Source organism: Mobula hypostoma, chromosome 20 (assembly GCF_963921235.1).
Source record: "Mobula hypostoma chromosome 20, sMobHyp1.1, whole genome shotgun sequence".
NCBI lineage: Eukaryota > Metazoa > Chordata > Chondrichthyes > Myliobatiformes > Myliobatidae > Mobula > Mobula hypostoma.
Genome location: NC_086116.1, coordinates 9050452 through 9062786, shown reverse-complemented (window position 1 = coordinate 9062786; position 12335 = coordinate 9050452). Strand labels below are relative to the sequence as shown.

Below are 12335 nucleotides of genomic sequence, written 5' to 3'. Positions count from 1 at the left end.
GTTTAATGTCGCCGGAGATTTTAACCATGCGAACCTTAAGTGGGTGCTCTCCAGATTCCATCAGAAGGTGGACTCTGAAACGAGAGGGGAGAATGTATTGGACCTTGTTTACACAAACATTCCCGACACATACCGGGCGGAGCCCCGCCCCCACCTCGGTTACTCAGACCACATCTCTGTTATGCTAATCCCAGCATACAGACCACTGGTCAGATGCTCCAGACCAGTTCAGAAGCAGGTGAAAACCTGGCCAGCAGGAGCCATCTCTGCTCTTCAAGACTGCTTTGAGCACACTGACTGGCACATGTTCAGGGAGGCTGCAACCGATGGCGACTCTACCAACTTAGAGGAGCACATAGCATCAGTGACTAGCTACGTCAGCAAGTGCATCGATGACATTACTGTGTACACGCGCTAACCAGAAGCGATGGCTGATCGCGGAGGTGCGTGCGCTGCTGAGGACCCATGACTCCGCCTTTGGAGCAGGTGACAAGGCAGCCCTAACAACAGCAAGGGCCAAACTGTCCCAGGCCATCAAAAAGGCAAAGCATGCACACGCCCAGCGAATCCACAGCCACTTCCAGGACAGCAGCGACACGTGGCGCATGTGGAAGGGCATTCAGGCCATCACCAATTACAAGACGCCACCTGCCTGTGCCGGTGATGTGTTCCTCCCAGATGTGTTGAACAACCTCTACGCTCGTTTTGAGGCGGAAAATGACGTGGCGACAAGGAGGACCACCCCTCCTCCACATGACCAGGAGCTGTGTCTTACCGTGGCCGATGTGAGGAGAACCCTGTGCAGGGTCAACCCACAGAAGGCTGCTGGACCAGACAATATTCCTGGCAGAGTGCTTAGAAGATGTGCAGATCAGCTAGCAGAGATTCTCACTGACATCTTCAACTACTTCCTGAGCAGCGCCATCGTTCCTACGTGCGTCAAGGCTGCCACCATTGTCCCGATGCCGAAGAAGTCTTCAGTGTCCTGCCTCAACAACTACTGTCCCCTTGCACTCACATCCATCATCATAAAGTGTTTCGAGAGGCTCATCATGAGGCATATCAAGACCCTGCTGCCCCCCTCACTGGACCCCCTGCAGTTTGCATACCGTCCCAACCGCTCAACAGATGACACCATTGCCATCACTCTCCACCTTGTCCTAACCCACCTGGACAAAAAAGACACGTACGTTCGAATGCTGTTCATAGACTTCAGTTCAGCATTCAACACAATCATTCCTCAGAAACTGACTGGAAAGCTGAGCCTACTGGGCTTGAACACCTCCCTCTGCAACTGGATCCTAGACTTCCTGACTGGGAGACCTCAGTCAGTCCGAATCGGAAACAGCATCTCCAACACCATCTCACTGAGCACGGGGGCCCCCCAAGGCTGTGTGCTCAGTCCACTGCTGTTCACTCTGCTGACCTATGACTGTGCTGCAACACACAGCTTGAACCACATCATCAAGTTCACCGATGACACGACCTTGGTGGGTCTCATCAGCAAGAACGTTAAGTCAGCATACAGAGAGGAGGAGCAGTGGCTAATGGACTGGTGCAGAGCCAACAACCTGTCTCTGAATGTGAACAAAACAAAAGAGATGGTTGTTGACTTCAGGAGGACACGGAGCGACCACTCTCCGCTGAACATCGACGACTCCTCCGTAGACATTGTTAGGAGCACCAAATTTTTTGGTGTTCACCTGGCGGAGAATCTCACCTGGTCCCTCAACACCAGCTCCATAGCAAAGAAAGCCCAGCAGCGCCTCTACTTTCTGCAAAGGCTGAGAAAAGTCCATCTCCCACCCCCCATCCTCACCACATTCTACAGAGGTTGTATTGAGAGCATCCTGAGCAGCTGCATCACTGCCTGGTTTGGAAATTGCACCATCTTGGATCGCAAGACCCTGCAGCGGATAGTGAGGTCAGCTGAGAAGATCATCAGGGTCCCTCTTCCCACCATTACAGACATTTACACCAAACGCTGCATCGGTAAAGCAAATAGCATTATGAAGGACCCCACACACTCCTCATACAAACTCTTCTCCCTCCTGCCATCTGGCAAAAGGCACAGAAGCATTCGGGCTCTCACGACCAGACTACGTAACAGCTTCTTCCCCCAAGCCATCAGACTCAATACCCAGACCCTGGACTGACACCAACTTACTGCCCTCTACTGTGCCTATTGTCTTGTTTATTATTTATTGTAAAGCCTGCACTGTTTTGTGCACTTTATGCACTCCTGGGTAGGTCTGTAGTCTACTGTAGTTTTAGTGTTGTTTTACATAGTTCAGTGTAGTTTTTGTATTGTTCCATGTAGCACCATGGTCCTGAAAAACGATGTCTCGTTTTTACTGTGTACTGTACCAGCAGTTATGGTCAGAATGACAATAAAAAGTGACTTGACTTGATATATTTATGATGGAGATAGAGGGACAATAAATATGGACAAAATTGAGGAAATAGGGGATTAGGAAATTGGTGTAGGAATTGAGACTAACACAGATGAGCCACTATCATACTGAATGGCAGGGAAGGTGTGAAGAACCAGATTGCCTACTCCTATTCTCTTGTGCTTCAACTTCAAGTTCTCTTGCCATGAAGAGTTTCACAACCACTTGAGAAGTTAGGCAGGATTTCATTTCAATGTCCTGGCAATAGCACTTATTTATTTATCCTTACTTATTCAGATTTATCACACGTCTTTAGGTTAAGACTCAGGCTTGTCCTCTGATTCCCCCATATTCCTGTCCCTGAACCCTAACCTGACTCCTAACTCCCTTCTCTGTTGCCAAAACCATCCCTACAAACCAAAAACAAAACTTGGAAAAAAAGGCAGAGCTGCAATCTCAACAGAGACCGCAGCTTGACCCCGGATTTTGGGAATGGAATGAAGTGTCAGCCTAAATTATGTGCTGATGACTCCAACAAACTTATTCATGGACACCCACTGAAATTAAAAACATTAAATTCACGGCATGGTGAGTTGTCTTTGTACTGACCAATGTACCATACGGTAGCCTGGTAAAATCAACCATTACATTCCAGTCAATTTTGTTTATGTGTACAAACCTCTACAAATGCATCTGTGAGGTCACTAGCCCTGTCCATAACCGGCAGGTGACGGCCAGCCACAATCCTGACTTTCAGCTTCCCCGGCATTGTTACGCTCTATTTGGGAGGGGGGGGGCGGGGAGAGAAACGAAAAGGTTACATTACTGGATGCAAAACAAAAAGGTTACATTACAAGATGCATCATGAATCATTATTTTAATTCCATTAAAGAACCTCAATGGGATTTTAAAAAATAGCACACCACACTCAAGTTTTTAACTGAACGACATTGATCTCCACAGCTTATAGTTATAGACACAGAAAAAAACTTAACTGTACTTTGTGTACTGACAAAGTCAGGTCCGGACAGTGCATAGAGTGCAGAGTGTTTGGATAACCTAATGTCTTACAAATTGGTACTCGGTATTGAAGAGAAGTGCAATTGTTTGTGTGCTATTAGTTTAGGCAGATTGCATTTGTCGATTATTGTGACAGGTGAAGATCAGACGCCATTTTATGAGTAATTAATGCAGAAAGAAGGTAATTACAAAGAGTTCATAAACTTTTTCTTGCAACTGTGTCACACCATTTATGTTAGGATTTTCTCAATTCCTTCAATGATTAGATTAGATTAGATTATGAGAACACTCAGTCCTCTTTTATTGTCATTTAGAAATGCATACATGCATTAAGAAATGTACTTTGTACTAACTTTAAAATCTCCAAGAGATACACATGGTAAGTGCATTAATAATACTTCAGCAAACTCTTTTTCACATAGTTTTCATTGTGGGTGGGAATTATAAGGGTGAATGCCACTTAACATCAAACAGATTGTAATACATGGAGCTGAGTTCTGGGAAGGTTTTCCTCAGGGCTTTAAGAGAAATGAAAAGGTGCTTGTAGCAGAAAAAAGCATAGAGTGCGGGATTATGGTGGCATCAAATTGAGAACAACCAACAATCACAGGATGGAAGAATGCATGCAGCAAACATACTCAAGGATAAGACTGTGAACCTAACACAAAAATTGGGAAGTCAACACAAAATCGGGGACAATATCTGTGATAAGATACACAAGGCAGAGTTGAACAGGACCGGGGAGGATGACAAAGAGTAACTCCCAAGATCTAGAGCTTTTAGTATTAGTAAGAGTAAAACGGTTTATTTACCAAAGTTGGAAGCAAATGGGCTCTCTGATGAAGGAGCAGGAGATAGAAAGCTCATTGACAAATAGCATAAGGCAATGCATTTTCTCACAAAATATGAAAAAACAGCTAAACAGTGTTACAGGTTTCTGCTAGGAAAGAAAGAGAATAACCCAACTACCAAATATTAGGTTTAGATTTTGTTTTATTGTGATCTTCGTACTAGATAGTGTGAAACTTCTAGGGATCAAAAGTGGTGGCAGGGTATGCATCTGAATGACCTAAAAATATTACACACTCACTACTTGAAATGATAGAATAGACAACAATAACATTTTTAGGCAAAATCTATTATCTACATAGCCCAAAATCCTTAAGCACCAAAGCAGTAGATTATCCTCAGGTACAGAACTGGCTTTTCTAAATTATTTTTACACAGACTAGATTTATTTGGAAATTATTAATGTGACACAAAATAAAATACATTTTATTGCATGCCATATATGACTGCAAATGCATACAGCGTCAGGAAAGACACAGGGGATATTCCTGAATTTGCTGGTTTAAAGATGGAAAGAATAGGAAAATTATTTAAGTACATAATTGAAAAATATGACATTTCCTAGATGGCATGTAACAAAAAGGCAACAATTTCTTCCAGTGCATCATACATTAATGTTCAAGCTAAAGATGCAAGCCACAAGCAATTATCATTATATTTCTAAAGTATACATTGTGCTGCACTGACATTCGGAGATTAGCACACAGGCTGTCAATGCAATTTTGTAAAGTATTAGCTTGCAATACACAAAATAATGTTGAAATATTCCTGCTGCCATTCAATTTTCTGGTAACTGAAAAAATGGGCCAAGACAATGGTTTGCAGGGAAATAAAAAATACATAAGCACTAAAACATGTTTGTATAAAAAAGTTAATGAACTCGTTTCTCTACGCAACATTACACTCTAACTGGATGCCTTAACTTTATCCACACAGCCACCTAGTGGCCGTGGTCTAATGGCATAAAAAAAAGCACGACCAACTAGAGAAATGAGTCATTTCAGAGAGATGTAATTAAATGTAACATGCAAGATTTCTAACAAACAAATGTGACACAGAGAAACACAAAAAAGTATAAGGCAGCTGACTCTATGCCATGACAAGTTAGAGGTGCAACAAAATCATGCCAAGTGTTACAAATCGGAACAGGTGCAGTAAGTATTTGTTTACAAACTACTGAAAGAAAATGCCAAGTGCTTTTACTATTGCTGTCTTTGATCAGCAGCTCTCTTCAGATCTTGGGATAAGTTCACGATTGACAGATCTGCATTTGTTATATTAAAGGTTCCAATTGTCACAAAGAGAAATTTACCTGATTTAAAATGCAGCATTAATAATTCCCAGCAAATGTTGACTTTTCTCTTGCTGCCTGACAGACTACTTAAACTATACTCCTCTAAGAAGCAGCCTATGTTAGACCTGTATAAATTTAAATTGGATGTTAATGAACAACATTGCAATTTTTAAAATAACTTTCAAAGAATCCTCTTCAGAACATTTTTCATTCTTTCACAGAAATGAGCACAAAGAACTGAGAACAGACATTATTTTTTTCCCCCAGGCTGTTGGAGAAATCATCGTTCACTTTTTCAATTTATCCATCTCCACATGCAACCCCTGCTTTCTCCTTATTTTGATTACAAAGATGATGGATGTTTCAATGGTAAGCATTTTATCTTCATTACACATAAACTTCTGTATGCAGACACTCAACGTTTTATGAACTTCTTCCTCTCCAATATCACATTTCTGGTCCATCAACCTACGAACAATATCTTGTTTTTTGCCTTTTTTCATTAATTAGTTTTGTAACTTGTGGAAATTTTTAAGTATTTTTAACTAGTGCCACAAAACAACACGATTTCCTGACATATGTCAGTAACAACAAAGATTTTGCTTCCTCAGTATTTCTGGGTGTATCTTACGGATTTTGAGCTGCTGATCATGAAAATCGCCATTAAATTTCCCTAGTGTGTACCTTTTTTTTTAAAAAAAAGCTTATATTTGATACTTCAATTCATAATTCAAACCAATTAAAATGTTGCCCATAATGTAAGCTGGAAATTTTTCTGTCTTGTCCAGGCATGCCAGGGCATGTTTAGGCATGGCAGGATAGGCTTTAGAAAGACTATAAAAGCATCTCACACACGCACCATTCTATGTATTGTATGTTTACATGTATATTGCTTTGTGATCACGTTGATGTGCATACTCTATATACATAGCATATTGTGTGTACGCATCATAATAAAAGTAGTTGTATTTTCAGTTATATTTGTGAAAGTAAAATGTCTCACCAATGTTGCAACAGCCGCGATATTTCCTGTTATATTTGTGACAAGTATACACTTAAATTTCAAGGATACAGCATGACTCTTCTTCTTAATAAAGCCTATGACCTCTATTCTGGGTGCAAAATTGGAGACCAAGACAAAGCCCAGGCTCTGCACATTTGCTGTGCAACATGCACAGCTGATCTTAAGAGCTTGGCTCAGAGATACACAGAAGTCAATGTCATTCGCTGTCCCAATGATATGGCAAGAGCAGAAGGATCATGTGACAGACTGCTACTTCTGTCTGACCAGTGTGTCTGTTTTCTCTGCTAAAAACAAGAAATCCATTAAATATCCAAATGCCCCTTCAGCTATGAGACCTGTGCCACATGACGATAGTCTTTCAGCACTGAAGCCACCAGAGACATGGAGTCAAAGATGCCATGATGCATGAGCCAAGAATGGAAAACGTCATTGATAGAGTGAAGCCTTTATATCGAGTGAGACTCATCCGATAACTCAATCTCAGTTAAATGACCTGGTCAGAGACTTGGATTTGTCAAAGACAAAAGCAGAATTACTGGGTTTAAGACTGCCAAGATGGAATCTGCTGTCACCAGGCAAATTTCATGAAGGATTTCGATTTTTGAGACACGTTTCATAGAATAACTGATGCCAAGATTAAGGAAGGAATTTTTGTTGGCCTACAAATCAAACAGGCCATCAATGACAAGCAATTCGGGTGCTGATGCTTTGTGCCAAATTAAGTGGGTGTGGGGGAGGGACAGGGTTGATACTTTACTGCTGCTTGTGCGTGGGGGTGGAGAAGGGGGCTTTGGGGCTCTGTTTTTTACTGTGATTCATTCTTTGGGGGTACTCTTCTGTTTTTGTGGATGTCTGCGAACAGCAAGGATTTCAGGTTGTATATTGAATACATTTACTGATAATAAATGGAACCACTGAACTCTCTGGGCTCCCCATAGTTTACAATGGGATATTAATTATTTAAGCAGTTCACCACTACCATTCATAACATTGCAGGTGCGGGACTGCAGCTCTTACACAATGCTTCTGGAATGTTTATTTCCATCCATCTGACACTAGTCAATTGACCACACAGTTCACAGACAATAATAATAAACTGGCTTACCTGCCAATAACTGCCCATCAGTCTTAAATTATCAACGAGGTATTGAGGCACCTCACCAATAATCCATTCATCAGCTTTTTCCACTGGTTAGAGTATGCATTATCAAATTATTTTTAAAGAAATTGCAAATGCTACTCCTGACATGTGCTTCTACATTCTCACAGAATCAAGGCTAATCCCTTGATGGAGATTACAGATTGTGATGTGTAATAATTGTGTAGTTAAAGAGACAAGGTACTTCATGGATGCACCTCAGCTTGGAAGTGCTGGATGTGTCATCAGCTCAGTATTGATGCCAATCTCTCAGCAGTCCTGTTGTGAATTTCTGCAAAATTTGGTGAGGAAATGGTTAAGCAGCACTTCTCCTTGACTGTTCCCCACCACCTGCTACTCAACTATGTGGTTATAAACATTAGGATTCTGCTAGTTCAACCTGCAAAACAACTCCCTGTGATGGATAATGAAAACCCCCATCTAAATCTGTGCACCTTCACTGTCATCAATTCTTCTGTGACTTTGTGATTCATCAGTGGTATGCGATGATCAGCAAAAGCTATCCTTATCTAGATTTGACATAATACCATGATTCAAAGTTGAACACTGCCAGTCCAAATCCCTCCTAAGCATTGCACTGTGTAATAACAGAACAAGCTCGGGGATGATGAACAGTGAGAGAAGAGTGCCTCACACAGGTCAGCGAGTGTACATTAAAAAGCAGAGCTTCCAGGGATTTTCAGTGTTTGAACAGTGGCCCATGAGAGTGAGACAAGAGGGGAGGCTTGAGTGAGAGAAGATGAAAAGCTGGTGGGAGATTTGTTTATTTATTGTTTTCTTCTTTATAATTGCACAGGTAGAACAGTAGGGATGCCACGCAAGACAGTTGAATGCTCCCCCTGCTGGATGTGGAAAGACAGCGCGATCTCCAGCGTCCCTAATGACTTCAACTGCAGGAAGGCAGCTGCAGCTTCTAACACTCGAGGTTAAGGAGTTGGAGCTGGAATTGGATGAACTCCAGATCATTCAAGAAGCTGAGTCTCTCCTCGGTGAAACGTCAAAAAGCTAAAGCCACAAATCCCCATTCTAACACTGTCCCGCCAACAAAGGCCGCACCCTTTGTCCCTGCGTATTTATGTGCCCTTGTTAATGAATCCCGATCGCTGATTGGCCCCTGTTCGAATGCCAAAAATCCCGTGAAGCGCTGCTTTTTAATACACACTCACTTACCTGTGAGAGTCACTACAGTCGACCTTTTTGTTTTATTGGGTTATTTAATATAATAATTATTATTTGCATGCTTTTCTTGTGGATGCTGCATATCTGATTTACATACCTGTAATGCTGCTACATCTAAGGTTTTCATTGCACCTGTGCATATGGTAATAACCTCGACTCCGACTTTATCGCAATGCAAACAGTTTAATTTGTACAGTGAAGTTAGGGCACTGAACAAACTCCCTCATTCAGAGTACGAGCAAGGAAGTGAAATGAAAACGAATGAATTGAAAGCTGAAGCATCGGTAACTCTGGAGAGGAGAGGGAAGGAATGGATTGGCTAGGAGGTGGTGCTTGTCACCCAGACCATCAGACAAGCCTCTTCCCCGGCTCGGCCCGGCCCCTCGGATCAGGGCGCCAACCGCCGGGCTCTGGGGCCTGTCCAGCCGCACAAGCCCACCGCTCCGGCTGCTCGAGGAGAGGTAATACGTACCACGCCTAGGGATCAGGACCTCCGCTTAGTCCCCTTCGCTCCGCATCTTCACCCATAACCCGGGGCGAGGCATCGCTGCGCGCCGGGCCCCAACACCCCCGGACTCGTAACGCGGCCGCCTTCGGGGCCCGAGCTCGATGGGTTTGGAGCTGCCCACTATAACAACCCTCTCCCGCTAGTTTCCTTTCCCCCCTCGGCGGCGGTCGTTGTTTATTCGTTGTCCTCGCGGAGCTCTAGCGCCTTATCGCCCCACAGTCATTAATTTCCGGTGTCACGCGTCTTCACTTCCGGGCGACTGCCTCCCAGTTCCCATCCGCGCTGAAGTGGCGGCGGTGCTGTTCTGCTGGGGAGTGACTGGTTGCAGCGGCCCCCCTGGGGCTCAAACGTTAAGGCAGCTTTCCTTTTCTGCACCTGTAGATCCCGTGCTGAGGGCTGCCATGAAGTATTTACTCGGCCACAGCTCTCCAGGAGCGAATACAAGTTCTGAAATCAGAATCGGGTTTATTACCACCGGCATGTGTCGTGATATCTGTTAACTTAGCAGCAGCAGTTCAATGCAACACAGTATAGAAGAAAACAAATCAAATCAGTTATAGTATATGAAATGAATTATCTTTATTGTCATTGCATAGTACCAATACAGCGCAAATGAGTTTGCAACTCCCATACTCAATGCTATAAAACAACAAAGAAAATAAATAAACAATAAATAAAATCAAGTAACCAGAATGTATACTGGAGATTAAAAATCGTGCAAAAACAGAAATAATATATTGAAAAAGTGAGGTAGTGTCCAAAGATTCAATGTCCATTTAGGAATTGGATGGCAGAGGGGAAGAAGTTGTTCCTGAATCACTGAGTGTGTGCCTTCAGGCTTCTGTATCTCCTACCTGATGGTAACAGTGAGAAAAGGGCATGCCCAGGGTGCTGGAGTCCTTAATAATGGACACTGCCTTTCTGAGACACCACTCCTTGAACATATCCTGGGTACTTTGTAGGCTAATACTCACAGACATCCCACCCTGCAAAAACTCATTTCAGGGAGGTCTCAACCGAAAGTCTCAACCTCATAGCAGTCTGTGTCAATGAATTTATTAATTTTGCAAGACATCAGATTCACAAGTGTTTTGTAAGCCAGCTGACTTCTGAATTCTGTCTTAATGTGCCATGTTCACCATAGCTGCTGTCTTGGTTGATGAGCAGGCATAGTTTTTCGCTATTTCTGAATCAGGAAACATTTTCCTGAATAGCTCGCCTGTGTGTTTACATGCCTGGAGTGGCAGGTTATGCTCAACGATGAAAGATGTAAAGTACACCTCAACTCTAGTGACCTTCTCTGTCAGACTTTGGTTTTCTACAGAAAAGAACTGGGAAATACTTGAGCAGACTTCCCTGCGCTTAGCCTCCCTAATATGCTGTGGTCCCTAAAAAGAAATAAAAGCATAAGGTGAATCCTTATTACAGGTGTGCGCCACTTAACGCCCATTCGGACAACGTCCGATCGCATATACGTCCGTTTTTGTGTGTGTGTGTGTGTCTCTCTCACACACACACACACCCACCCACCCACCCTGCAATAGTCGGGATCAGAACTTACTTTTTTTACAACGAAATGGGGGATTTTAAATGAGTGATTTAGAAGTTCTGTATCTTCAAGTTCAAGTTTATTGTCATCTGGCTGATTGACCACAAACGCAACAGCCTCTGTCCGGACCACGGTGTAGCCACAATACATATATCACACACACCACATAAAACAATATATTACCATATTATTTAATAAAGTGTAATTCAAAATGCATATAAAGTGCGCAGCACGGGTAAGCAGTTCACTGTCCTAATGATGAGACCTCGGTGGGGGCCGGGTTTTAATAAAATCGTTTCTTCTTCTGAAAACGACTGTACTTAAACCCAGCCCATCATGGGCTTCGACGTACCTGTAAGTGGAAGTGTTTCAGGAAAAAAAAACCCAAAGAATTTGCTTGCTGCGAGTGCGTTTTTAAAGATGTCTTAGTGGACGATTTTGGAATTTCGCTCCAATTTAAACCCCGCTCTAATCCCCTTTAAGACGCCAACACGCCCCACCCGTATAGGACAGCCTCGCATAGTCAGGTTGTCACCACCAGCCTTGGGAATTCCTTCGCTAGGCTTTTGCACTTCATCACCGACAGTTGTCCGGATGATTTCAGTGTCATTAGAGACGGCAGTAACTGAACTGATGGAATATGGAAGAGAGAGAGAGGTCGACTGTAAAGCCTGCCCACAGAGAAAACTGATAGGTCTACTTAGCACAAAGAGAGATCAAGCAGGATTCATTCATTTTCTTTCTAACTTTTTTTTTCAAAAAATCGATTTCCGGGATATTGTATAGAATTTGCAGGCATCAGGGAGCCACTACTGATATGCGGGAGACTCCCGAAACTCCCGGGAGAAGTGGGATGTCTGTACTCAAGACAGAACCGACTAAGTTTCCGACCCTTTGCAGCTTCTTTCGGACCTATGCAGTAGCACTCCCATACCAGACAGTGATGCAGCTTGTCAGAATGCTGTCCACGGCACACCTATCGAAGTTTTTGAATGTTTTTGTTGACATAACAAATCTCTTCAAACTCCTATTGAAGTATAGTTGCTGTCTTGCCTTCTTTATTGCTGCATCAATGTATTGGGACAAGGTTAGGCCCTCAGCGATCTTGACACCCAGGATCTTGAAACTGCTCGCTCTCTACACTTCTGATCCCTCTATAAGGATTGGTATGTGTTCCTGAGTCTTACTCTTCCTGAAGTCCACAATCAGCTCTTTCGTCTTACTGAGGTTGAGTGCAAGATTGTTGCTGTGACACCACTCCACTAGTTGGTGTATTTCGCTCCTGTATGCCCCCTCATTTTCGTCTGAGATTCGACCAACAGTGGTTGTATCATCAGCAAATTTATAGATGGTATTTGAG

At 43.1% G+C, this 12335-nt stretch overlaps 1 protein-coding gene across 18 annotated transcripts in view; it reads right to left on the bottom strand.

Moving 5' to 3' along the window:
- Positions 1-9955, bottom strand: part of c2cd5 (C2 calcium dependent domain containing 5) — a 119233-nt gene extending 109278 nt beyond the window's left edge. For 4 of the 18 annotated variants that reach the window (XM_063072351.1, XM_063072347.1, XM_063072355.1 and 1 more), the window contains exons 1-2: positions 9391-9769; positions 3073-3171 (exon numbers count right to left, since the gene is read on the bottom strand). In XM_063072351.1, the coding sequence (XP_062928421.1) occupies positions 3073-3162 (90 nt within the window). In that variant the 5' untranslated portion in view covers positions 3163-3171; positions 9391-9769. Of the gene's footprint in view, positions 1-3072; positions 3172-9390 lie in introns of all 18 variants that reach the window. The other 14 variants (XM_063072348.1, XM_063072365.1, XM_063072360.1 and 11 more) reach the window with 8 other exon arrangements.
- Positions 9956-12335: the final 2380 nt, after the last annotated feature.